Below are 27,778 nucleotides of genomic sequence, written 5' to 3' on the forward strand. Positions count from 1 at the left end.
CACATTTTAAATTTAATATTTTAATTTAATAAATAAAAAATGCTTTATGGATAATGGGAAGTCATTCTTGAATATTTTATTTAGACGTCCAAATGCATTCCATTTCAGATTTAATCTCCAGACATTTTTTTAACGAAATACATATTATATTATTATCTTCTTAACAATACATATACTATTTACTGATACATAATGAATTTACTATATTTGTATGTAGAATAAAATATCAATAAATTTGTTTATACTTACCTAATTGCATTTATATTTTATTTTATTGAAGCCGCTTTTACTCTTTCTATCAACGCGTTGAGATTAAGTAGAATGCAATTATTGGTTTATGACCCTTGTTACATTGTTTACGTGCGTAGAAAGGTCATATTGTATTTGATAAGAGTAGAGATAATTTTACCAAACTGTAATGTAGTATACGTAGGGATGTGAAATCGAAAGAACATTATTTATACTGGTATCTATCGTATTGAAAGACAAGTATTGATATTATATTGTCGGCTTTTTTTCTCAGGTTTTATATATAATAATATATAGTTACAAAGTAAAAGCGATATAAATTTATTTAAGCAATTATCTACTTACCTACTACTTCACCCTCATTCGCGCCAACCCCGGATTATGTGACAATCATAGGGTCGTATGCATGAGATTCCCAAAAACCTTATAGGCTATATACTGCACCCTTGTACGCATGAATACAAACGTAATTCGTTGTTTAGTGACGTCACGAATGTGACATCGTCATGGTGTCCGTATAATGGCAATCTTATAAAATTACATTCCCCGATCAATAATTCAAAATTTTGAAATTGTAAATGTGTCTGAAAGTGTGCGAACGGTACCATATAAATTTAATAATTATAAATGAATAATTATTATGAACTTTAAATAATTTATCAGTTATTTTATCACATTTATTTTATAATTCTACTGTACGAAAGGATAAAGTATTGCCAGTAAACATTTCCATTTGGTGGCAATACTGAATACATACATATTATTATGACTAACTTCACTTCAATTATAAGATGTCAAAACAGAATAAGAATAAATGACAGAAATGCAAATGAATTTAGATAATAATATGTAATGATCTCTGTATAATATTGTCATTTATACCAATCACCGTATGACACTAATGATGTATCCAGTGTATTTGAGAGTTGTCCCTTGTTTATTACAGTTATCTTACAATAATTAACTAAGTAGGTAGGTACCATAATATTTTGAAGAATGCAGAATGCTTCCAATTGCATATTTTATTGCCAGATACAGCAGTAGGTACATATTTTTGCGGTCATTTAGCGGAGATATTTTATCGTAATCTTACGTAAATCCATCTTATCTCTCCATGAGAAATATTGCGCTTTGTAAGCGAAATAGGTACGAGGCATTGTATCAGTTACCTACTAAAATGACATTTGAGAGTGACAGATGAAGCAGCCATTTTGAATGGCGTGTTACGTCAGATTGCTTACGTCACAAACAGTGCTATACGCTATATGATGGAAACTCAGTTAAATAGCTTATAAAGAATTTGGGAATCTCATTACGGCCCATATGTTGTACCTATTTGATTTAGTATATTGATACGTTCTTTGCAACAATCCAACTTGTATTCGTTTTTCTAGCATCGTCGCTTGGCGAGAAATGGGGCAAGGGTATTCGTGGGGTTGAGTTAAGGTCGTCGCGGTGGAAGAGTTTGGAGGTATAATATATGAAGATGTTTATATGCCCAATAAATACAATACAGATCCCACTTGCATAGTATTTAAAAAAAAAATATCAAAATAAATGTTCTTGGAGTTAGTTTTCTATATTCATTTAAATTATACACATATATTATAAGTACAATTGAACTAGATATAGAGCCATTCAAATTACGATTGTTTATTTAGGTGGTTTATTTATAAATTTACATTATAATGTAAATTTGTCTCTTATCATTATTTGATGCTATTAAATAATGTGCTCTCTGTGTTAATAAACATGTGAGTTTGTTTATCATTATTCATCATTAATGAAATGGGCAATGGTCTGCTCGGCGATTTAGTAATTTGTCTATGTTTAATAATGGTTCCCAATCTGTTTGTCATCGCGGTGCTCCTTGGGTTTTAAAAATATTATAATATTATGTCTTGCCCCCTAAGGTGTTCACAATGATTGAAGCTAATTTTTAGGCTATGCACATGTATTAAATTTGAATGTGTATATTTATAGGTATTATAAAATCTGCAGTTTCTGACAAAAATGTGAATATATTGTGGATAGAAATGCCAATTGAATATGAAGAATGTCGAATCCAACCATTGAAATAATATCGAGCCCACTTGTAACCCCCAATTTATGTGTTTTTAAGTAATCAAGTGTTAATCAACTGAATTGAATGTTTTTTTACCAGTATGTCACGTATGTGTTTTAAGTGGTGATGATGATGCGTACCTACTGTTTCACCAAGTTTTTTTTAATAAACTTTAATTTCTCAAATCATTTTAACATTATTTTTGACTCACTTTATAAGCCAAAAAACTACGAAAAATTTTGTTAAGTAATTTTATAATAAATATTTTTTGGTTTTATTTAAAAAAGAAAATGCGTTTCTGTAGTATACAATTCGTAACTATATATTTTTGTACCTATCAAAATCCTGTTCTTCCCCCCCCCCCCCCCCTACCCACAGAATCGCGAACCACCGGCTGGGAACCACTGCATTAAATTTCAATAGGCTAGAGCTAGGGCGTATTACGCACTGTAGGGATACATTTAATATTACGCCTATAAGTACCGGTCCGATCATCCCAATTAATATGCAATCAATTCCGCTATTTGATATACTTGAACGTAATAATCATCAAGATAACCTTTGAATGTATTTTTTTTATCATGAAAAATGCATCCTTGTCCAGTTTTTACGGCTCGAATTTAGCGACAGTTTTCGATAAAACTTTGTCATTATTGCGATTCAAATCGATTTGTTTACGCACGGCCACGTCCAACGGTCAAATTGTCGTTTGATATGAAGCCGTTATCGCACAACTCTCCTCGCATTACTTTTGTGTGCACTCGATCGTACGGTTTGGCAGAAATTTCTCATTATTTCGCCGAATATCTCTCTAACTATAGTTCGCCAGCGCCAAAATCGATTTGAATTAAATACGCCGGTTCGTGGAAAATTCAAAGTGTCTCGTATGACAGGGCAGGTATTTTATTCCTCGATGAAATACTATAAAGACCTGTGATCTACTATCATTCTAACTATTCGATTTTTCATATTATACAAACACTCATATTATCCGGCTTAAAATTTTAGTGACATTATTTTCACAATAATCGATGGAAGCTTTGCAGAATAATCACTATTTCTAGCTGTTGTTATTTCAAATAAACTTTGTAGTACGTACATAGTTCTTTATTTCTTGGCACAACCATGACTGACAAAACATTTTGTAAGTATTATTTTTAACACTTTTTTGTTTTGTTTGTAACACGTGTCTGTTTTAAATGATATTCTTATCAATGTTAACCTATTATACGAGGCTGATTTACTTATTTTATACGGATGTTATTAAATTACTGAACTACTCATATAATCCATATAATAGAATTAACTACATAATGTGCAATTTATCAACCTACTACTAGATTTGCATGATACCTAATGCAAATAACTATAATATTCTACATATCTACTTGTTTTCCTTGGTCTTTTTATTATAAAGTCTCATTGTTTCTATTTTTGTTATTTCACATATCTAAGTATAATATATAATTATACTTATTTTAAGATAAAGTTAACTATTTTACTATGTGAGTTTTGTTTGGCAGAATTCTATTTTACAAAATGATAATAAAAATTATATTATCATTTTTAACTAATTTACATTATAAAAACAAGGCCACAATAATGAATTAATGTTTTTTTTCAAAACTTAATACCAATAATGTTATGTTACTTTGTTTAATACACAAGATTTAAGTCGGATAGATTCTTTATTAATATTAAGACGAATAATATAGATATTCCATCATACATCGTCCGGTGTTCGAATTTAGAACTATGCTCATCACAGTAAAAAAAGTATTGAATCATATGTCAAATGATAGCATGTGGCGCCCTCACTAAGCGGACAACTTATACCAGCGGATAATATTTATAATAGGCATAATTTTCGAAAACCTCAGAAACATACATGTTTAAAAAAAATCCTAAAAATGGATAATTTCATTATTCGCAAGTACAAGAACGTCAATTAAAAAAAATGGCTGTTGCCGGACGTCGGTTACAATTAAGTTAGTACCTTAATTATTGATTATCAGCTGGTCGCCTTTCGATTGGCGGAGCTTGAAGTACCTACGGTAAAACGTAGTTATTAGAAATAATTCGCATACATTATAGACAGAACGATAGCTTAATGGCTATAGCACTCACCCGGGAAGTGAAAGATGTGAGTTTGATTTTCACTTGGTCCAACTTTTTTTCTAATGTAGATGTACGTTTGGTACGTTTTTCAAAATTATAAATTTATTTATACGAATATGTTATATATATTCACCTACTAATGGTATTTATATACTTAGCTACCAAGAGGCATTTTTGGGCAATTTTTTTCACTTAAAAATGCTCAGTTGTCCTTATGCATTAATTAATGTCATTACAATCCTGCGGGTCTATTCTATACAAAGCTGCTTTCGGTCCGCTACGGCAGCCAAATAGGATAGGAAAGTATCGAATTATTAACACTTATTGTAACAATTACAATAATTTAGTTATATTTGTTACAATAAGTGCTATGTTTTAACAGCACCTCTCTTCTATGTGATACATTTTAGACCGAGATAGACAGTTCAGACGGATAACTTATTGTAATTGTTACAATAAGTGTTAATAATTATATACTTTCCTACCCTCTATTTAGCTGCCGTAGCGGTCCAAAAGCAAGCTTGTGTATAGAATAGACCCGCGGGTGTAGATCTCGGCTGCCTCCAGGATATCTTTCCACGTTTGTCTGATCTGTGATTCTTCAGTTTTGAAAAACCAGTGTGAAAGCATCGCGTTGGGTCTTACCATTTTTAGTCGCTACCACGTCACCATAAAAAAAATGGCGACCTTCGCCCTTACGACGAGGCCCGCCCATCGCAACTGACTAAATATTTGGCCACAATAGTCGCGGTGCGTATTCAGTAGGCATAGATTAAGAGTGTCCCCGAAGTGTTGTCGGCGAATGACTCGCCGCAATCTTCACGCCGATTAAAAGTCTGATCATTTGGCCCACCGTCAAGAGTATTTCCGTCTCACTGATGTGATCGCCGATCACATTGTCTCTTCGGCGTGGTCTCTTTGCAAACTGCACAGGTTGATTAACGCATGCGAAACTACCGCTTCTATTTTTAAATTTCTCTCTTACTTCTTCGCGCTCGACGGCGCGTAACGGTCATCGAATACGATAACTGACAACGGCTATCATTAAAATGTCTTCCAGGAGGCATTATTCGAAGTCCGAGCTAATTATATGCGCGAGCACATGCTTTCTTTAACCAAGGGCTGTCGCCTTATTCTGGTGGGCGCTTTCATTGAATTATTTATTAATGGGCGCAGACAAAACCCGAGTACAGAATTACAAGGTTCTATGTGTTTATTTTTCGAGAAACAAAGGTAACAATGATACAGCTTAGAATACTACTTCATTGTTAAGTTTGTTTTGTCAAAAATATACACTTAGAACCTTGTTACCCTATTAGACTCGCTAAATATTGTTGCTCTGCGTTTTTCAAACTGTTTTTTTTTCAGAAGCTTTTCCTAGGAGCCGTGATTATTATATTTCAAAAATATTGAAAAAAAAATCTTCTAAAATGAATCACAGTAACTATGTTTATAGTATTGATTCTTGTTATGCATAAAGTAACAAAAATAACATTTTAGGTCTCTGTGCGACTATTATTTTAAAATGGCACATTTCATGTCTAATTCACCAATTTATGGGCAAAACAAACAATTTTAAATCATTTTCTACTTCTAAACCTTGTAAATTGTTATTTTTGTAGAATTTTCTTACATTTTCTATATTTATGTAATTACGTTAAAAAATCACCTGCGGTGCAATTATATACTTATCTTGTTTTCAATGTCGGGGTCACATTTTAAGTGTACCTATTACTATTTCAACATTTTTCAGCTGATTAATTTTGTTTTATGTTGAAAATTAAATGGTTTTGCTTTATAAGTAACTATATGATGTGGTAAATTATTTTAATGAAATAATCCCAAAGTAGGTACCTACTGTTTAATCACTAAAATTTATAAACAACTGGGAGCCTTATTTTTTCTGTTTAAGAGGGCCTTGCATTGAGAAAGTTTGAAAAACACTGTATCGTTTAGGCTCTAAACGTTATTGATTCCATGTTTAATTTTTAGGCTGTAATGTCGATATCAATTAAAATATTTTCTCCTTTATATATCAAGTTATTTTACAAATATAAGGTTACTGCTACCTTTGGCATGAGTGTATTGCTGAACGGGGTGCCACGAATATTATTATTTTTTTTTAAATGAAAAGTGCCTAGGTAAATAACTCAGATATCGTAAAATTAACAAAATAAACCCTGTTCCAAAACCGCTAAAATAATAATAACAACTTAGTTATCTCTTGTAGAGATAATTATTTATTGCGTTGCATACATAATAATGTATGTTTTTTCATGCCGTCAAATCACCGGAAATTTCGAGGATGACAATATTTAGTAGGTACCTATTTACTATTTAGTCGTGGGCAGTGACGTCCCGTGGGGGTAGGCAGATTGAGCGTCGCTTGGGGCGGCAGTTACTCGAAGGGCGGCAAAACGAGGAGAATCATTTGCTATATACAGTAATAGCTACCTAAACTTAGGAATAACGGAAATATCTTTCCATTAAAAAAATCAGCTCACTGGTTGGAAACAAACTGTATTATATAACCAAATTATTAAATAATTAAGGTTTGACAGGACTGTAATTTTTTGTCGAGTTCGCGATGTCTAGTTTACTTCCATTGCGCTTCGACATCCATGGTGACAAGAAACGACACGTGCACGGATGATACAAAATTCTTTTCTTTCGACCATGTCCGATCCTAATAGGATCATATGGACATCCACAGAGTAGAGGTTTGTATTAACAGATTTTTGTTTTTTACGAGAAATGGATGTCAGCCACTTGCTCAACCTATTAGGTCCATAAACTGACAGACACAAATTGAAAAACAATACGTGCACAGCAGGATTGGAACCTGGGACCCACGACGTTATAGTCCAACGCTTAAGCCGCGCGGCCACCGTGGGTGTGATACAAAATACTGTATAAAAATGGGGCGACATTTCGGCGCTGCCCAGGGGCGGCATTTTGTCTAGGGACGTCACTGGTCGTGGGACAAACCGAAAACGAGTGTAAATCCGTTTACGTGTGTATTGAGAGGCTGAAGTCTTACCTTATGCCAATAGAATTGACATTCTCATCAAATTGACATGCTCATCAAATTGATAATATAGAAATATACTCAGTCGGCATCGATTAAAGTATGTAGATGAAATCAGACAACTATGTGAACTTGAAAAGTGTAACTAATTACAACTCAGTATTTTTTTACTGTGGACGATTCAGGAGAGAAATGTTTATGAAGTCCAGTTAAAATGTTCGTTATAATAATGGAAATATAAAAATATTTGTTAAACTGACGCTTTTATATCAGAATTTCATTATAAGTATACATACATAATTTAAAACGCCGCATATATTAGATTTTTTTTTTAAATTGTGCTAATTGGTCGTTTTTTGCGACCGGGGTTTCGCCTTGCGGCATCTTCATGCACTATGTGCACTCACCTAAAGGTCTTTGACAATAATTATAATTTGTATTCCATGAAAACACAAGATTTAAGAATGCATCATTTTTTATTTTGACTGTTCCGAATTACCTATGTATTTTTTTTATTCAATGAATAAAACATGATATGATTTAAGACTACTTTCTGCCTCTGCGTTCTTTATTGATTTTTGTATCTAGAAGTAAATAGAAAATATTTTATTCAGTACTCTTTGTTCTGAAATTTAATTTAGAATTAATTTGACGGAAACTGCGCAGGTATCGGCCTCCCGGGGGAAAACAAATTAAATAAACAGCTGAACTTTCTTAATTAATCAAGTAAGCATTGGTTTATTTCGTATAATCCCAAAACATAAAAAAGGCTCGAAACTTCAATCAGAGAAGTGTCTGAGTTTAGGGGTAAGCGAGTTTATCCGGCTCGACAAGAAGCGATGTAAGCATGCCGACTGGAAGAAAGGGTATTGGGCGATTGTTTTTGACTCTGTTTTAGTTATATAATTACATAACATTCGATAACTTGGTTTTTTTGTCGATGTCAATTTCGACTCTCAATTCAAGATTAAAATTTCCGGTACCTACGTTATATCCGTTTTCATTTTGTGGGGTTTTTTTTTTTTTTTTAAATATTAATAACCATGCCCTTGCTTTTTCGTACAAGGTGGATTAGTTGCATTGATGTGGAGCTAATTAGGTTCCTCCATTTATATTTTCTTTATGGCCAGAATTAAATATGCCGTGTAGTGTTCTTGAGTTGTTCTATTGCTTAGTAGTTCGTGGGGCTTTTGCAGGTCAATTTCATAATTATGCTGTCTACATCGAGTCCTGAGAGTCCATCGCTCCCTTTCTAGTATAGGGCAGTCGTTGATGACATGCCACACAGTTTGAGATGTGTTGCCGTCACATGGACAACAGTCATCATCCCTCAATTCATATTGTGGGTTAGTATCAACGTGAAACTACATTATTCGTCAATGTAGGAAAATCGCTTGATAAAATTAATCGAACCGGCCGATTAAATTGCAATTAATAATGATGGTTGTTAATGAAACTGTCATGTGTACAGTTTTTATAGAAATTTTCCCGTGTTCATAGTAGGTTGTGTATATAAGTGTGGGAATATCTTTACTGTCATATTTTACTTAGATAACGTTATAATAATATAAAAGTTCGATCATTTTGTGTAAGTCTTTCATCATGCATACATCTAATAAAGTGTCACTGAAGTAAATAACAACTTATATAACTCGTTGTGAAAGCTCCACACGGTAAACTTTCACAAAGCTGAGATACAGTGTAAAGCTGTGATAAAGTTTTGAGTGATTTTGTTTTTCTATTGTTGAGAAATATGTGTACTTAGGTGAATTGAGTCTTATTATAAAACAATGTATTTGAAATTTTATCAGTATTAACATAAGTACATTATTTAATTAAAATAAAACAGGATAATATTTATTTAACATAATTTAATAACGATTGCGATTCTATTCAATCATATTGAATCAAATCGGGTTCTTAAATTATGTGGAATGGCCGGAATGGGTATTATATTTTATTGTTTCATTTTAATTACTACAATGTATTTCCACCAATAGTAAATATTATACATATTTTATTATATTATCCTCTCTGTATCTCTGTATTAAATTTATGCAGTAAATTTACGTGAAAATGTTATATTAATAATTATGATGAAATAGTTCACCATTCATGACGTATACTAATGTGTGCCAAAGTATTATCTTATTTATAGGCCAAAATTTACTATAAACACATTTAAAAAAATATTAAAATTGTTATCATGTTTGACCAACATACATAATAATGTTGATTAATACGCATTGAATCAAAATATGTACATAATTTACCATTTTTACAATCACCACTGTAAAATTCAAATACCACAAGAAGCTGTATCGAAATTAATATCCCGTTTACACGTGCATGGGTTTACTGTTGACAGTACGTATTATCGCGGTGCAAACACGTATTATTGTGCAAATTACAAGATTGCATGCATGAACCAAAAAAGTTCAGAAGCTTCTGAATTTTAACGTGACAATTAGACCGTGCAATATCTGCGTCTGCGCAGTAGAATGATAATGGCGAACCTGTCGGTCAAAAAACGAACTACACCGCGCTGAGACTCATTTTGACGGTAACCGATTTTCACGACCTGTCAAATAGTATCAATGGCAAAATGGCAACATCGAAAAAATTAACAAATGGCAACATCGCGTCTCGCTTACTTTTGAAGAACGAGACAGTTAGCACTTTCACGTGTAAACAGTTATTATCGCGATAGTTTAAAATATGTACATACTATTGGTGCAAGTAAACACATGCAAGTGTACAGGCGCTATAAGTATGGCACATTCATCCTTTTCGCTAAATCTAATATATTATATTCGCTCTTATGCCAGAATATGGTTATGCACATTCTAAATTTTCCGTTAATTTTGCTTATACCTCGCGAAATATATTTTTTACACACTGAAGCGTTTTACTAGGGTTACAAATAAAAATCTTCTCAGAACACGGATGCCCCCCTATATTGTGGTGTATATAAATGCATGTTTATATATCGTTGATTATATTACATTTATTTTTATGCACTTAAAACAACTGAGTAGTCACCTTGTGTGTAATTACTTATAGGTATTGTTTTTATTTTCTACCAGTTTTAGTTTTCTTGTAAGATTTTTTAAATGTTTTAATAACCGTGCATCCTTTAATTTTTATTAAATTATACGTTTAGTAACTTTTTTGCGCTTATTGCATTATGATTTGCCTCAATAGATTTTCTTTTTACATCTCTTTATTAAATGATATAGTATTTTAAAATATGTATTATCTACTCTTAAGTAGTGTTTTTACGTATGTGATGATCACTGGCTCTGGAAACAAAAACAGTAATTTCTATTTTCATAAAATCTTGTACAAGTTAACAAAAAATGGATGTACAAATGTCACGAATGTACCCGTTAAAATCGTTCAAAGCATCACATATCGAATGCGATCATCTCTTTATAATATTTCGACCAAACTTTCTAGTGAAATAAATACACACAATGTACAACCAAGTGCGAAGATCGCATATTTAATATCACTGCTACTTAATTTAAATTGATTTAGTTTTGATATTCCCGTGGAAATTTGTTAATTGAAATTTCCCGCGATGTTTACACACTATCAGTAAGATCGCCGTCATTTAAACGTATGCATTCAATTCATAAAATCACCATCTTAGAATTCGAACAATTAACATCTGTACTTTAGTTTCAAATACGGTGAAAAAACGTTATTACGATATTTTCATTAAATTTCATGTTTTCAAACGACATTAATCTATATTCAACTATTTATAATTGAATGGAAATTGTATGAGGACGGCCAAGTAAGAAACAGTATATTTAAATTATTGTTCTGTGTTTAGTCGTTGAAACGAAGATTTGTATGGAAAAATATTGTCAACGTTATAATATTAACCGTTGGACAGTCAGGAGTAATTTTGCACATGTAGTTAAAAGAACCGTAAAATATAGATAAGTACATAGTGAAAGAATTATATTTAATTTTATTAATTTTTATACATATTTAAGATGCTTTCTTTCTTTATTATAGTGGAAGAGATTGACCAGTACTTGACGTACGTGGGAGGTCCAGCAGGTGCCCTAGCCCTGACTGGCGTTGCCGCAGCATCAGCCTTCTACTTGGCGTCCAGACCTTCACCTGAGCAACCTCTTGTTCCGCTCAAGGAACAATGTACCGTGTTACCGGTAAGTCGACACTAACTTAATAATATTGATTCTTCGTCAATGGACTATAACTGAAATCCGGTATTGTGCACGTCATCCAAAAGTCAGGATGTTATGACCCCATGCAATTTTCAAAACTCAGAAAATTATTTATCACAAATTCTTCATCCATTCTCCAAGATGATTATTTTCGGAATATTAAAAGTAAATGAAGAGTTTCGATTGCATATTTCATTCAAAACAATATTTAACGTTTTTCCATGTAATTAAATATGGAACAATTATCATTTTCTACCAATACCATATGGCATTCGAAATAGGAGCAATAACAAGCATTGTCGAAGTTTACAGTTTCGTGTCACGGCCTGACTATAGTGTGCGCTAACCTGACTCCATTAGTATAACACGGTGCGCTTCCAAAAACCGAGTCGAAACCGAAACTCAATGATTTATAAACCTGCCGGAAAATTTTCAATGTCATAAGTAGGGATTCCAATCCCGGGATCCCGAATCCCGGGATCCCGAGCTATTTTCGATACCTATGAATCCCGGGATTGATAAACATAATCCCGGGATTTCGGGATTGATTTTTCATCAATTTTTATGGAACATAAAATAAAAGCAAAAATATAACAGAAAAAATACTTATAATAAAAAATAACTACATTAGAAATAAACTGAGTTTGAGTGAAGTTTGATTTATACCCATGTGTAGGTAAGTTGCCGATTTATTTTATTTTTTCACATAAATTATAAAAATGAGAAAGATTGAAAAAAACAATGCTTCGCACTTTTAACAAAGTAATTCCACCATGATCTCATACGTTTTACGGCAGTTTCATATTTGGCTGACTAATTAGATTTATGAAGCGGAAAGGCCATAAGTACGCCATGATTATTTGCTTTACTATTTTAAATCTCGCTAATCCATTCGATTAGTCTTTATTACCAGAAACAGCAATCTCATATTAAATTCACATTATTATTTATACTTATAAGAATATTATTTACTCCATTAAACTTATGTATTTCCAAGATTGAACGTATACAATATTAACAATAAATGTATTAAATAGTATAAATTATACTAGATTTATTTTTGACCGATTTTATCAATGTTATTTGTGAATATAAAAATTTTATATTAACAATCGAAAAAAATGCCAATCCCGGGACCAGTCCCGGGATCCCGGGATTGTCAACTTGTAATCCCGAAATCCCGGGATCAGAATTTTGGCTCGGGATTGGATTCCCTAGTCATAAGCCATGTCTACATTCGAACATTTTTTGTTCGCTAGATGAACGCATCGCAGTGCATGCGTAGCTGGCGCATCACCTGCCTCAAACCAGTTTCAAAATGATAATTTTTCGTGATGGAAGTGCTAGTGCACGTAGGTCGTAGATCTATCACCGATGGACATCTTTTCAACATCACGTCACTGTTGCCAATCGAATGATTCCGCGAAAAATGTATAATATTATAATTTTACGCCAATTATGCCAAAAATACTATAATTTTGAAGAATTCAAAACGAAAAATGTTCTGAATACTATAGTTTTTTCAAAATACTATAATGTCTACATCCTTGTATTAAAATATCACAGCTTCCCGTGAAAAATTGAAAAACTATTTGACGTACAACTGTAGACAGTTGGCGCGTTGCGTAACACGCTTTCCATCTCTAAAGCATGCGGTACTTACTACTCAGTGTTAAAGTCAGAATATAAAAGTTGAAGTGAATGTGAAGTGATCAAATGTAGACATAGCAATAACCCATTTAATTGAATGACCTTGCATGAGTATTTAGCAATACTAGTCAGGTACATGCTCGAATTTCAGGAAAAAAATATTACAGTGAATGATATGTTGTAAAAGCGATTACTGAAAGTGTTACTTTATGATACGAGGGTGGGTCAATAAGTCCTTAGAAAAGCCGACAAGTGGCGCGACTAGTACTGTAAGCGGTTTGTTTTCATGCAGCGGCACTACCGATTCAGTATGCTGCGAAGTTTCAATCAGATTGGTCGGGTTTTTGTGTGTTTTTCGTACATTTAAAAAAAAATTGCTTGTGGAAAATGGAAAAATGGAAAATGGAGAAAATTGAGTTTAGAGCTGTTATTAAACATTTTAATATAAAAGGGTTAACAGCAAAGGAAATAAAAATGAGTTGGATTTAGTTCACGGCATATCTGCTCCTTCACTTGCAACTATTTATAACTGGTTAAATGAATTTAAACGTGGTCGTACATCAACAAAGGATGAACCACGCTCAGGACGTCCTGTAGAGGTGACTACACCAGAAATGATCAATAAAATCCACGATATGGTGTTAAGTGACCGAAGATTAAAGTTGAGTGAGATAATTGAGGTTACAGGGATCTCAAAAGGTAGCGTCATTTCTATTTTACATGACAAATTGGGCATGAAAAATATTTCTGCAAGATGGGTGCCGCGTTTGCTCACAGTCGACAATAAACGCAATAGGGTGGTGGCCTCTAAAGCCCTGTTGTCGCTCATGCAACGCAATCCGGATGAATTTTTTCGTCGCTTTGTGACTGTAGATGAAACATGGATACACCACTATACTCCCGAGACGAAAGAACAGTCAAAGCAGTGGATTGCGAAGACAAACCATGTCCAAAGAAGGCGAAAACCGTAAAATCAGCTGGTAAGGTTATGGCTACTGTATTTTGGGATGCACGTGAAATTATTTTCGTTGACTATTTGGAAAAAGGAAAAACAATAACAGGGGATTATTATACATCTTTATTGGACCAGCTAAAAAACGAAATTGAAGAAAAATGGCCTCATTTAAACAGGAAAAAAATCCTCTTTCATCAGAACAATGCCCGTGTTCACACATGTTTACGATCAATGGCTAAAATTGAAGAATTGAAGTTCGAATTGGTCGACCACCCACCGTATTCGCCAGATTTAGCCCCCAGTGACTTTTTCCTTTTCCCAAACTTAAAAAAATGGCTAAGTGGACAAGGTTTTTTTGCAAATGAAGAAGTCATCGATCGGACAAATGCTTATTTTGAGGACCTTCCGAAAACTTATTTTTCTGACGGTTTAAAAAAAAATGAGAAACGTCTAACCAAGTGTATTGAGCTCCAAGGAGATTATGTTGAGAAATAAAAAAAAAATACAAAAATAAAAACTGTTTTAATGCTTTTTTCTAAGTAATTATTGACCCACCCTCGTACTAGGCGGAATTCATAAACAGCAGAATTTTTATCGTAGGTATTAGGTACCTACTCACTGGCCTTAAGAAAATACCTTTATTTATTACTCTACGTATTGATAATTTAATTCGTATCTAATATGTTTTCGTGGCATATATATATTTAAAAAAAATATATGCGTCAATAAAACTGCATCGACCAGACACCTAATCAATCAACATTCATGTTATTAACATCTGTATTTTAATACATAATGATAATTATATCCATATTAATACTTTTCAATTTCTAAAGATAATATCTTTTATAAGAATTATAATACTTACGACGATAAGTAACGCAAGTATTTTCTGCACCGGGTATCCTATAATATCTACGAATAATACATGTAGTACTTTTAGCTCCTTATCACAGATTCAGATTAAGTAATTCAATTGCCCTCCTATTGTATTAATTAATAATTACACTCGTGTGATTGTAATCTCAACCATTTTGACAAGGATTGGCAAAGTCCAATATACTTAACATAATAGGATGATAATTCTAAATAAAATAATGATAATACCGCTCATAAAACATTTGTGCTATAATTTATTAAATATCAAATAAATAATTTAATAATTGTTTTATTTAAATGTTTGGAAATGTATATTTATTATACTCAATTTTTTTATCGAAGTGGGGGGGGAAACCGCACGCCAGCTTATAGAAGACAGACTCTACGTCTCTCGGGTTTCGCGCCCACGCACATTGACCACGATGCTATAGGTATCCTTTCTAATTGCGACATTTTTTTACTAATGGCTCTTACAATACGCTCTGAAGTGCTTTCCAGATTGAAATGTTTTCAAAATTATGTATGTTTAATAAAATGTTACATTCTTAAATCTTGTGAATTATTCGTTGAATAAAAAAAATAGTTAATTGTATTTTTATGATTGTATTTAATTAAAAACATACACATGTGTTGTGTGTATGGTTGCTTTATCGAAAGAAAAAATATGGATACCTGGTATCTTTTTGTCGGCCCTAGTTGTGTACTGTAGACATATTTCCGTATGTAGAAAAAATCTATAAAATGAAAACACTGTTGCAATGCTATTTGTTTAACTAAAAAATGCAAGGTTTTCAATGCAGGCGAAAACGAAATTCTGTTAATTTGGCGATGGATATTGTAACATAATTTATACTGTATATACAACAAGGTGTGTTTTACGATTAATAATAAATCATCTGTTTTAAATGAGATATTTTTTTGTCTCTGGAATCCAGATATTTCTCAGGTAGATTATTTAGTGTCAACACATCTAGATACAGCTATTTTGAATAAATGTGCATTTTAATATACCATCCATCCGATAAAGACCGATGTTTTGAAAGAATATTAATATTAGGTATAAGACATAAGTCGTTTACTGAATCTCACTTCCCTTATGTAAGAATGATTATAGGAAAAGAACATAGGAAATAGTCATTCATTTGACCCATGAAATTATTGATTTGACGCCAAGACTTCCCTCATACCAGTTACTTGTATTAATTACCTAATCTTTATTAACTGAGCTTATCGTATTACTTACTATATTTAAATATTACACAATTTAAACCACATAAGGTACAGATGGCAGAACTTTGAAAATTAGTACGTACTGTTGTGTGATTTTTCAGATTACTTTGTTCACAATAAGGGCAATGAGACATGCGCTCACTGACAGGTGTCGTCAACCACGTGGTCCTTTGTAATAAACTTCAATCAAATCGTCAATTTACGAAACTGTCATGAGATTACTTGTGAGACATGATCCATCTGTCATCCGATCGAATCATGTGTCGGTGTATTTTAATTGACACGCTTTTGGCAGCGAATCACAATTTTCAATGTCTAACAAACATACAATTTAATCGCGTTACCTACCGTACGTAGGTACAACTTGACAGTGGCGAATCGATAGAGTAAAATATCAAAATATATTTTTTCGCGCACTTATTTGTAAACAAGGTTAACAATTAAAATTATTTAAATAATATAACCGTCTAAAATTTCTGTAACCGTGAGAAGTGTATGTATTTAATATTTTTTGTAGGACTATAAAATAATAAATAAGTATATTGAATTGATATTCATTTGGTAGAACTCCTTTGTTTTTTTAAGTAGTTCTACAGTTTTAGTTTGTGAATATGGACACTGTTTCTGGAAACAAATCTACCAGAACACTCGCCTCTGATAATGGGCTCTATAGCTTATATACCTACGTTCACCGGCAGTCAACATCGTCAAATCTATTGTAATTGATCGGCCGAGGACTACACGACTACAAGTGATGTAAATGAGTTAGGAAAAATGAGTAGTTTTCACATCACCAAATATCTTTACACGAAACAGGATTGAAATGTAAATATGTCTTTGTATGAAAATACATTGGTTTGTATTCTATTCCTATTGGAGTACCCACATAAAATGCACATTATTTATACAATGTCGTTATTATTGTCATCGCAACCGTATATTATTTGAATATGTATTTGGTTTGCTCGTCCTGCTGCAAACACTAAAAATAATAATAATCAATCACGTCACAAATAAAAATCAATATTTTTTGTAAATGATAATAGAGAAACACTTTGACAAAAATACGTCATTATTTATGGAATGTTGAAAACGGTTATATAGTTTTCAATCGCGCATTTAATTTTGAAGTCGATTTACTCAACTTGGTCACTGGTGGACTTGTATTCATTTTGTCCTCAGCACCTCAATTTTATAGTTATTCATTATCACGACCAACTGGGGTCACATGCTCCCAAAATTGGGCTGCATCTAAAGTGTGTGATGCCACCCAAGGGTCGAAATGGACCGGTCGTGAAATCCTCGACACTATCGCACCGTTTCGTGGAAAAAATATACATTGCGTTCTGGTTCGTGCATTATTAAGACAGTAATTAAATTATTAATTTACATTATATTTTCTTGGACTTAAGTACGAAATGCATGGTAGATAAATAACAAAAAAGTGGAATATTTTAGGAAAATTATCGAGCGCTCCGGTTCGTAAAATTTAACCGCAGAAAGTCTTAAGAGCTTTAGAGCGATGCACAAAATGTACTTAAAAATACAACCAAATATTATAAATAACACAAAATTTGATTGTCACTGTTTTCATTTTTTCAAATCCTGGACTTCTTGAATAATGCATATTGGATCCAGAAAATAGATAATCTTAAAATATGACATTGTGATCATTACTGAGTTATAAGAAATTCTTCTTTAAAATAATAATATATTGGCATATATTCAAAATAAAATGTTCTTTTTACGTTCTATAAAATATTGCAATAAAAGTTTTATGGGCGAAAAATCATAATATTACGTAGGTACCTATACGAAAATTTTGTATGCTGAACTTGTTTCCCAGTGGATACACAGTAAAATAAAAGATAAGAAAATTGGATCAGATGTAGGCCGTTGTTTACGAGATATGCTATGACATCACGGCGAGTTTAATTTTGATTTTACTTCTGACTCTTGCGAATTAAAATTAATATTCATCTCGCGATTTTATTTATAGTTTACGTCTCTATTAATATTGGAGATAGTGAACGGGCAAAAGTGAGTTAGTTATCATTTGAAATAGAAAATAAATTATTATCCAACGAGTCACGAGTTTGCGGAAAATCTGTTTTAACTGCTATTAATATTTCTGCGGAATCCAGAGATCTTCGCAACGTTTAAACACATTCCACGATTGACCACGGGCTGGACATTATTTTTCTATTTTCGAACTTTTACTAAAACGTTTGACTGTTTAGTAACATCTATCAATGGGCTCGTGCACAGATGTTTACAGTGTACCCAGTCTTTTTATCATCAGCCGAGGTCGATTCACTGCTGGATGAAGGCATCCTCCACCCATCTCGATCCCTAGTTCGAACTTCATGATTTCGTCTATCCAGCGGCATATATGGTCGTACGTCAACTGTTAGGAGCCCAAACAATAGACCCACTCAATGTCACGGTATATGTAAATTGTGTAGGTATAAATTATTAAGACTTATTCTATAATCTATATAGTACGAATTCTTTGAATTAAATAGATATCCCCCGTTATTCACCAAAACTAACCAACGTCAATATTAATATTTATGTTTGCATGGAAGCTTTTAAGTTGTTAATAAATAATATGATTTCCATTATCAGATAAAGATCTACCATCGTAAGTTGGCAGCCGGTCGAATTTGAAACTAAAATTGTTTATCGAGGATAAATTTGTTATAAATGCCATTTAATTTTACAACATGTTTCTCGAATTATGGATTGCATAATATTTGTACAGAAATCTACTACCAATAATAAATTATAAATTACTATTTTTTTGTTAGTTATGGTAAAATTCTCAATGTCATACTAGCGCCCTCGCTGAAACGCCAATTTATGATGGTAGATCTATAGAAGGAAAAGCTTCTCTGACGCCGTTTATTTTTTGCCCGCAGTCAATTAAAGCTTCGTCACTATCACTCAGCCTTGTATATTTTATTATTTTCAAATCGAATAGAGTATTATTATCTGTAAGTATATACATCGTATATTGTAAAGTAGTTATCCGGATTATATTCACAAAGCACACATTTTCAGTGTTTTCCATTGTAAATTAGAAATGCCTTTTGCTATTTTTCTGACCGTGTCCGATAGTAAGAAAATCATATGGGCCTCCATTGAGTGGAGGTTTGTATTAACATGTTTTTTGTGTTCTCTTTACGAGAAATGGGCGAGCGTTGGTCACTTTCTCAACCTATTTGGTCCATACGTACACATTGAAAATCAATATGTCTATTTAATTTTTCTATTTTGTTCGAAACCTGGTACCCACGATATTATGAGACGATGCGTTAGCCGCTCGGTCATCGTGGGAGACAGTGCCAGTATATATTAATGTATGTGACATATAACTAGTTAATACACATAATGTGTATTAAATCATTAATAATATATGTAAATATCTCTATGAGAAATGTAGGTAAGACTAAAATCACTAAATATTAGGAGAGATTAAAGAATATTGAATTTGGACAACATGGAATGGAAACTTCTATAAATTCTATAAACGTGTGAAATTTACAATTTTTTAGATTTTGATTCGACTTTTCACATTTATTGTTATTTCGTATATTATCTGTTATATTCTTCAATGGTATTAAAAAAACCATAACACTAACAACATGTTGCAATCAATAATATTAGGGGAGCAAGGGGGAATTTGAGCCTACTAAGGAAATTGTTGAAAAAAAGTAACAAAATGTTCTAATCGTTTATGAAATGAAATGACTTGAAATGAGTACTTTGGTTACATATTAATAATATTACTGCAATTTCCACTCAAAAATTCTATAACTAAGGTAAAAAAAAACGTTTTCCCAAAAAACACACTTGGCTCCAATTACCCCACATGTAGGGTAATGAGAGCCAAAAATTTACCAAATATCTAATGGGAGCTTCATATTTTAATATGCTTACAAACACTTATACACATTATAACAATAAAATAAAATGTTAAATATTTACTAATGTAATTCAACAAAAATATGCTCTAGTACTAAAAATATGAAAAGAATCAACACGTCATGTTATGGAACTAAGCAAAAAACACAAATATAATCTTTCTGGTTTTGGAGGGCATTTTCCAACGAAGTCATCGTCCAACCAGCCTTGAAAGTCGTCAGCTTTCTATTTCTGCATCTGGAACAATTAAAATCTTGTCTACTAGTAAGAGAGGTGTGAAATTTATATAGGGGTAATGGGAGCCACCTAGGCTCCAATTACCCGAATGTCAACCACTTTGAAGATTGATAAATAACGTAAACAAACCATTTTAAACCTTGATTCTTAAACTACTAAACAAAAATACATGTATCTAGCTATACAATGGACACAAAATATGATAAAATAAGTAAAATTTTAAGTACTTACGTTGATGTTTGTGTATTGTAAATTTATATAAGCACCTAGCCCAAAACACACTTCCACTCGCCACGCGCGTGCACGTGCCACTAAGCAGCCGACAGCGATCGACGGACTTAGCCGACGATTGACGAAGATGTTATGGTTATTTCCGAGTCATTTTAGTGTTAGATCGTTAGATGGTACTTGTTTTGCAGTCGCTCCCACTACCCACCGGCTCCCATTACCCCACGCTCCCCTATATACTTATTATGTAGTCACAAATTTTATGAATTTTATGAAGGTATTTATATACAAAAGTTATGGATATGAAATGATTTTTATTAAATCATATGATGTTGTGGATTTACGAAAAGTATACGGCCACTGCTTTAATTTCTTATATATAGTGACACAACCTGCCTATATACATTTTTTTTATTTCTTTTCTTCTGTAACACCTCAATATATAATCATATAGCGACAGGGAGAAAAGAAAATTGATAGAAAAGAAAACATATACATACACCAGAAAACGAAATCATAAAAATAAAATCACAGAACTTGTCACATCTAATATAAATCTGATTCAAATCAATCCAAGCAACACACTCCAGTTCGGCTTGGTATATGGATGACACTCCTCCGAGGAAGACATACAAACTGTAAAATTCATCGATGTGCTCCGTGAAACCTAAATAATTTTAAGGAATTACAAAAAGAAAGAAAAAAGTACTGGGTACCTACAAAACTTTTTAAATTGATAATACACACGAAGTGCTTCTTCGATGAATGCCCCCAAGCGCCGCGATTTTTAATGTTTCCCTCTCCTGTCTTATATTTTACCGATAAGAAAGTAGAAGCGCTGTTTGGGGATGTATTATTTTCTTCCGTTATGTTTGGACGTATTATTTACAGAATGCTGCTAAGTTTAATGTGCCTGGCATACGCAAGAAGTTATTACAAGAAAGCCAGCATCTCTGGAAAATGTTTTCACTCAACTCTGTGAAATGTTAACGGTCGAGATAATGAGATAATTTTCGTCTCTGGTTCGAGATGTCGCGGCGTGTCATGTCCAGACGATTATTATTTTAGTTGTAAGATAAAGTTATGAATGCATTATGTGATAACATAACGACTTACTTTTCAGACTTGCGGTGTCCGCTGGTCAAACGCATCTCAAATAGTTATTTGTTTCATTGTATTTAACTGATGATTTTATATGAAAACAATATTGACATTATTTACGGAAAATCTATTCAAAAAGTGAATTCACGCAATATTTTTGAGATTTATTATAACATAATATTGTTATTTAACTCCATGTTATCGTTTAAGTGAATCTTGAATCTATTATAATATTAATTCAGATGTGCTATTATCGGCGATTTATTTGGTTCGATAATTAAATGTCAAATTATTTAGTGAACCGGCTTAGTAGAAACTTCCCTTATATATTAATATTTTTCTGTTATATCACATTGTCGTGTGATACAATAACAAAAATGCACATGCTTACGCCATCTTATACCTACTAGGTAAATTTTCGCTGTACATGTGTTTATTCTCTATATAGTTTTTTTGAAATGAAATATTATATAGCGTTTTAGGGCTACAATATTATCGGTATTTTGCATGTGAATCAGAAAATACGTACCTACTATAACATTATACCTAAAGCGGGACAATCCCGACCAAACCGGGACAAATGGTAAGCCTTACTATGTAAATATGGCTTAATTAACTTTTTTGTAAGATGTCTTTACATTTGTTGTTTTTCAAGACAGATTATTTCAAGCGTAAGATTTTCTCTTGAAGCTTTTCAAAAAAGCTTCCAGATGTTTCCGGTTTTATTGTCACTATAAATAATCGCACTTTTAACATTGTATTTTTTCATATCATACAAAACACAAACCCATTAACTTTCGACATCGTAAATCACGTGAGTTAGTGAGAGCGCGTGTTTGTTAACACGTCCACGGGAACGTGGTCCTCCTCCAAGAGTCGTGGAATCGAGCGGAAAGCGTGTGAGAATCCCTGATCCGTTCCATTAAATCCGTGCCAAGTTTTGTGGGCGCGATCCCAAGCTCTCTCGTCTCGGGAGGTTCAGTTGCAGATCAGGCGATCCCGGTCCGACGTCTCCCGCGTCTCTTGCAACGCCGTCTCCTGTTCTACCACGGATTCTACCATCCCGCTAATATCAACTCGCTTATCTCAAGCGGTCGCGCGGATTCGTTACTCGCCGTTAAGTGATACGATTTATTCGTTATAACGGGCGTAAGACGCTTCTCGAAAAACAGCGCGACAGTCCACGTTACGTCTGAACATTTTTAATCGAGTTTGATTTTTATTTTACTTCGAGTATTTTTGTCTCCTGCTGAGTGTGTAATATTTACTGTTAAATTTTTCGCCCTTCTGGCTGTCAAAATTACGTAACTTGCTATAAATATTGCGTAATGTAATCGTGAAATAATTATTCTTCAAATAAAAAAAAATATTATAATACTGTTATGTTGCAAATTGCAATCAGTTATACTAGTTATAGGTAGGTACTTGACGTTTTAACCTTGTGTTATTTTTTAGGTGTGAAAGTGACGTGTGTTCAAATATGTACTGTAAAATGGACTATCGTTGAAGTGACAATTAATCAACCATAATTTACGGAACAATATTATTATAAGTGTTTTTTTGAGTTATTTTGGATTACACAGCAGAGAAGATGGCGTGTTGCTCGTGCACTTCGGTGCCTCCATTAATTCCACCGATCGATCTAAATATGCAAACCGATGTTTTGAGAGTAAGTACTTTTTTTAGCATCAACCCATTTTTTATCAACTTTTATGATTATACTACATTTAGAATAAAGTTCAATGATTCTGGCGGGTCATAGTAAACCGCGGGAGGGGGGCCTAGCAGGCTAAATACTGTTCGTGATAGCGACCGTAGAAAATAGTATACAATTCAGCCCCGCCCACTTCTTGTGCACGAGTAAAATTTCTCCAATTAAATAGTGTATTTTTCTGTTAGTCTTGAATATTAAAATAAATTAATTTGATTTCGTCTTATAACGTTATACTAAGATTAACTATGACTTATAATTATTATATTAGTAGGTGTTATGCATTCACTTTACTGAACCAATGACAGACACAATAGATAGCCTAGCGTCGTTGCAGCTTCGATTATTAGACAAAATACTAGGAAACTCAGAAATAATGGGAACTGAACATTGATATACTACAATATCAATGGAACTGAAACACCTAATGGGTAAGGAGAAGCAGGTAATCGATCTCGAGTAAGGAATAATTTGGGATACATTTAAACACGTGTCAAGAATAGATCATACATCGAATACTGACAACTGCTCTCGGTTTATGCATTGGCGCCCATTTAATATTGGTGTATTACACACACTATTGCACGTCTATAATGCGTGGTTCATTTTCGTAGGACACTCACACATTCAAAACCATGCGTCAAATATACTGTATTGGCATATAGCCTATCGGAATTCTATTTATTACCTTTTCTGTGAAAACTACAGACACGAAACTTACTATAGGCACCGATAGAGCCTTCCGCATTCATAAAAATGCATAATGTTTAGTCGAACCTATTATATTGCCTCAGTCAGGTAAGGGTTCCCCTAGATTTTACAAAATATTTCAAGGGTTACTACACTCACATATTTAAAAATCATAGGATTATAATATGATATCTTTCTCTATATTATATAAATCTGTTACTTAGGCACAGTTTGTCTTCAACCAGATTTTGAGAGCATTGGTTAAGTAGAGCCTTTAAATATAAATTGTTGTATCTTTCAGAGCCAATTCAGATTTTAGGTAAATTCATAACAGAAACCTGAAATTCCCTGATGCATAAATCCGTATATCTATTAATTAACATTAAATGCCTGGACAATCTTAAAATTGTATTCTCCCAAACGTGTTCTTTTTGGACATACGATGACACTATTTGATATTCTGAATGGGAAGTAGGTATCTACATACTGTTTTTGTTTTTTATATGTAAAAAGTTTTAATTCTATAAACCGGGTGATGATTTCATAATATTTTTTTATATGCATTTTTATTCAATGTTACATTAAAAGAGGATTTATCCACTACAACGTTCAGCCTTGCACTTTTAACACGGCATGCGCTTTGAATGCAACCAAATTGACGTAAGTATTTACACACATTTTTAATCAGTCGGGTTGATTAAAAAGAACATTACTCTGCATGTTCACTTAATTTCCATTATGCGCTGACCTTCGAATTATACCTGTTGCTTTCCCAGGTAAACAGTCAACCGGCGCACCCGCGAATTGCCCAACTCACTTATCTTTACTGCACTCGAATCGTTTATAATAAAGTTAAGACATCAAGACAGGCCGATGTGTTATTACAATAAATTGAATGTAATTATTTACCCCTGCGACAGTAAAGGTTGCAAAAAATGCTTTACTCACGTATAATGAAACCGATAAACCTTACACAGAAATAATATCATATCATTTTATTGTCGGAGACAGTGAATAAACCCATGAGTAGGAGTAATTGAGGAGCTGCTGGTCACAATGAGCCATGTGCATAGGTGGACGTAAATCATTGTACCCAGTGGCCTGTGGCATCATCCGCGTTTCGCAAGTATTTTGGGATTGTTTGCCACAATGCCTGTTTAAATGCATGCAAACAATACCACTACAATATATTGGGAATCACTTTGCCGTACTCATGGTGCCACTGTAGAATAGTTTACCTGTAACCAATGACATTAATAGAATCATCTGGGGAAAAAAATGACACTCACTCTATTGTCGGGTCTGCCGAATGGTATAATCTGTTCTAACGCCATTACAATAAAGGTGATATTGCTATAAATTCCTGATGCTTTTTGTTGGGTCTGCTGAATGGTTCGATTCGAACGGATTCGCTCAAATGAACATTGACATTAGAAACACTGCTCTAACGCCATTACAATAAAGATCATATTGCTATAAATTCCCGATGCGTGATATCGCATAATGGAAATTGCGTGACGTCTAGCTATTCATGCGAATGCACGAATTTACTTGCTAGCTACTGTGTTGAGTGCGTCGTCCATTAATAATGTCATTACCTGTAACCAAGTTGAGTTAATCGGTAATAGTACATTCTACTATTTTCAACATTCCATAAATATTTTTTACCTGGGGAGGGAGTAGGGACGTTATATCGAAAGGAAAAGTGTCAATACCTGGTTTCGGTATCGTATCAAAAGAAAGTACTGATACCAAAGTATTAGAGTATCCTTCTCACATGATTCACTATTATTATTCTATGAAACCTAATATTTCTTTATTGGTGTTTTATTATTTGAAGGAATGAAAGTCAGGTGAAAACATTGAAATTAGCACGTTGCTATAAAAACAATAATAACATTGTATACACAGGAGTACATGGAGTGTAATCCAATTTGAAGAATACAATATTTTTTAATTTTCATACAAAGTACCTACTTTAAATCCTTTCTACACATAAATATATGTATATAGTGACTTTGTACGTATGCATTTGACCGTAGTACGTATAGTATTGGAATCAAATTCATAAAAACACTTAAAATACTGGAATACTAGGGAAAGACCGAAAAATATATGTTGTTAAGTAAATTATAAGTTCCGTCATATTATTGTGTGTATATATATATATATATATATATGCACAAATCTGGTAGGTGCTCGTAAATATCAATTATCTAATAATAATGACAGCTCGCGGTGAACTGTGTACATAATATAATTTAAATGTAACCATTTGGTGATGTGAAAATTGTTTCCAACTATTTTTTCTTACCATTATTATTATGTATTATTATTGTTTTGTATGCTCTGTTTTACTGTTTATTTTAAGTATATAATATTTTCTTTCTTATTTTCATGCGCCGTTTATAAATAAATAAAGCCCAATATGTCAAATATGTCACGTGTAATCATTTAATCCTCAGCACCTCAATTTCATTATATTACTGAGCTGCGGCCAGAGTGTAGTTGTTTTTTTTTAATTTTAATCATTCGACTTACTAAGTACATACCAATTTACTGGTTATCATAAATTCTGTCTCGACATTATAAGTCTCAATCATTGAACGTGCAAATTTTAATATTATAAGCTTGACAAGTGGGACTCAGAACTAATTTTATTCTCAAGTGAAAAATATTTTTCGAAATATGTTATTTATGGTTTCAATTATGTCCATAATGCGATTAACTTTGTTTTCTGTTAATCCTTTGTATTTCTTTGAAAATCTGATAATCTTCCTATTTTTCACCAGACTATTTTCGTATGAATCAAACAGCTGTTAAATACATAATATTATATTCGCCGTATTATTTTACTATAATAATTATATAATACCACAGTAAATTTACAATATAATTACCCATTTCTTGGTAATGAATGTAAAATTAATATCAACATGAAAAAAAATGTTTTCTTTTAAATGTCGCGATTTGCAAACACTCTTCTGCATGTCTAGATTTAGTTCATTCGTTATTATTGTAATTACTCACTTTTAATTAATGTAAACAATATTGGAAATATTATATATTATTATATAAGTATGCATTTAATATAGCCGACATAGTTATTTATTTTTATGAGTCCAGTGATAGAAGGGATTTTTTGTAATTTTAAATCATTATTTAAAATTACCAAAATGGTCGCCAATATTATTAACAGGATCACATTACTTCCATATTGTTAGACAATTTCGTCCTGGTCAGTACCGCACTGATTATTAATGCATTTGGTAAAGCATATTGCCCGAAATGTGATAGATACCTACATATTATATTCTAATAAATTATAACCCTCGCTCGATACATAATTTTTTTCTAATGTATATTAGTTATAAAATTGATGTTCTAATTAAGTTGGCATATTTTTAATAACGTAGTATGAAATATATACTAATTGTAATTTATACAATTAATTTGTATGTTTCTTCATGTTCGACTTTCATCAAAATTATGTTTACACTTTTTTCGT

General features: G+C 32.7%; 1 protein-coding gene across 16 annotated transcripts in view; it reads left to right on the plus strand.

The window, feature by feature from the left end:
- Positions 1-27,778, plus strand: part of LOC147068319 (long-chain-fatty-acid--CoA ligase 5) — a 155,146-nt gene that overhangs the window by 67,400 nt on the left and 59,968 nt on the right. For 10 of the 16 annotated variants that reach the window (XM_085953066.1, XM_085953071.1, XM_085953061.1 and 7 more), the window contains one exon: positions 11,490-11,644. In XM_085953066.1, coding sequence (XP_085809192.1) covers positions 11,490-11,644 — 155 coding nt within the window. Of the gene's footprint in view, positions 1-3,056; positions 3,459-11,489; positions 11,645-22,849; positions 23,127-23,324; positions 23,539-27,778 lie in introns of those variants that run through there. The other 6 variants (XM_085953064.1, XM_085953073.1, XM_085953072.1 and 3 more) reach the window with 6 other exon arrangements.

This window comes from Rhyacophila brunnea, unplaced genomic scaffold, assembly GCF_057557595.1.
Source record: "Rhyacophila brunnea isolate RB1 unplaced genomic scaffold, BYU_Rbru_1.0 scaffold_3, whole genome shotgun sequence".
NCBI lineage: Eukaryota > Metazoa > Arthropoda > Insecta > Trichoptera > Rhyacophilidae > Rhyacophila > Rhyacophila brunnea.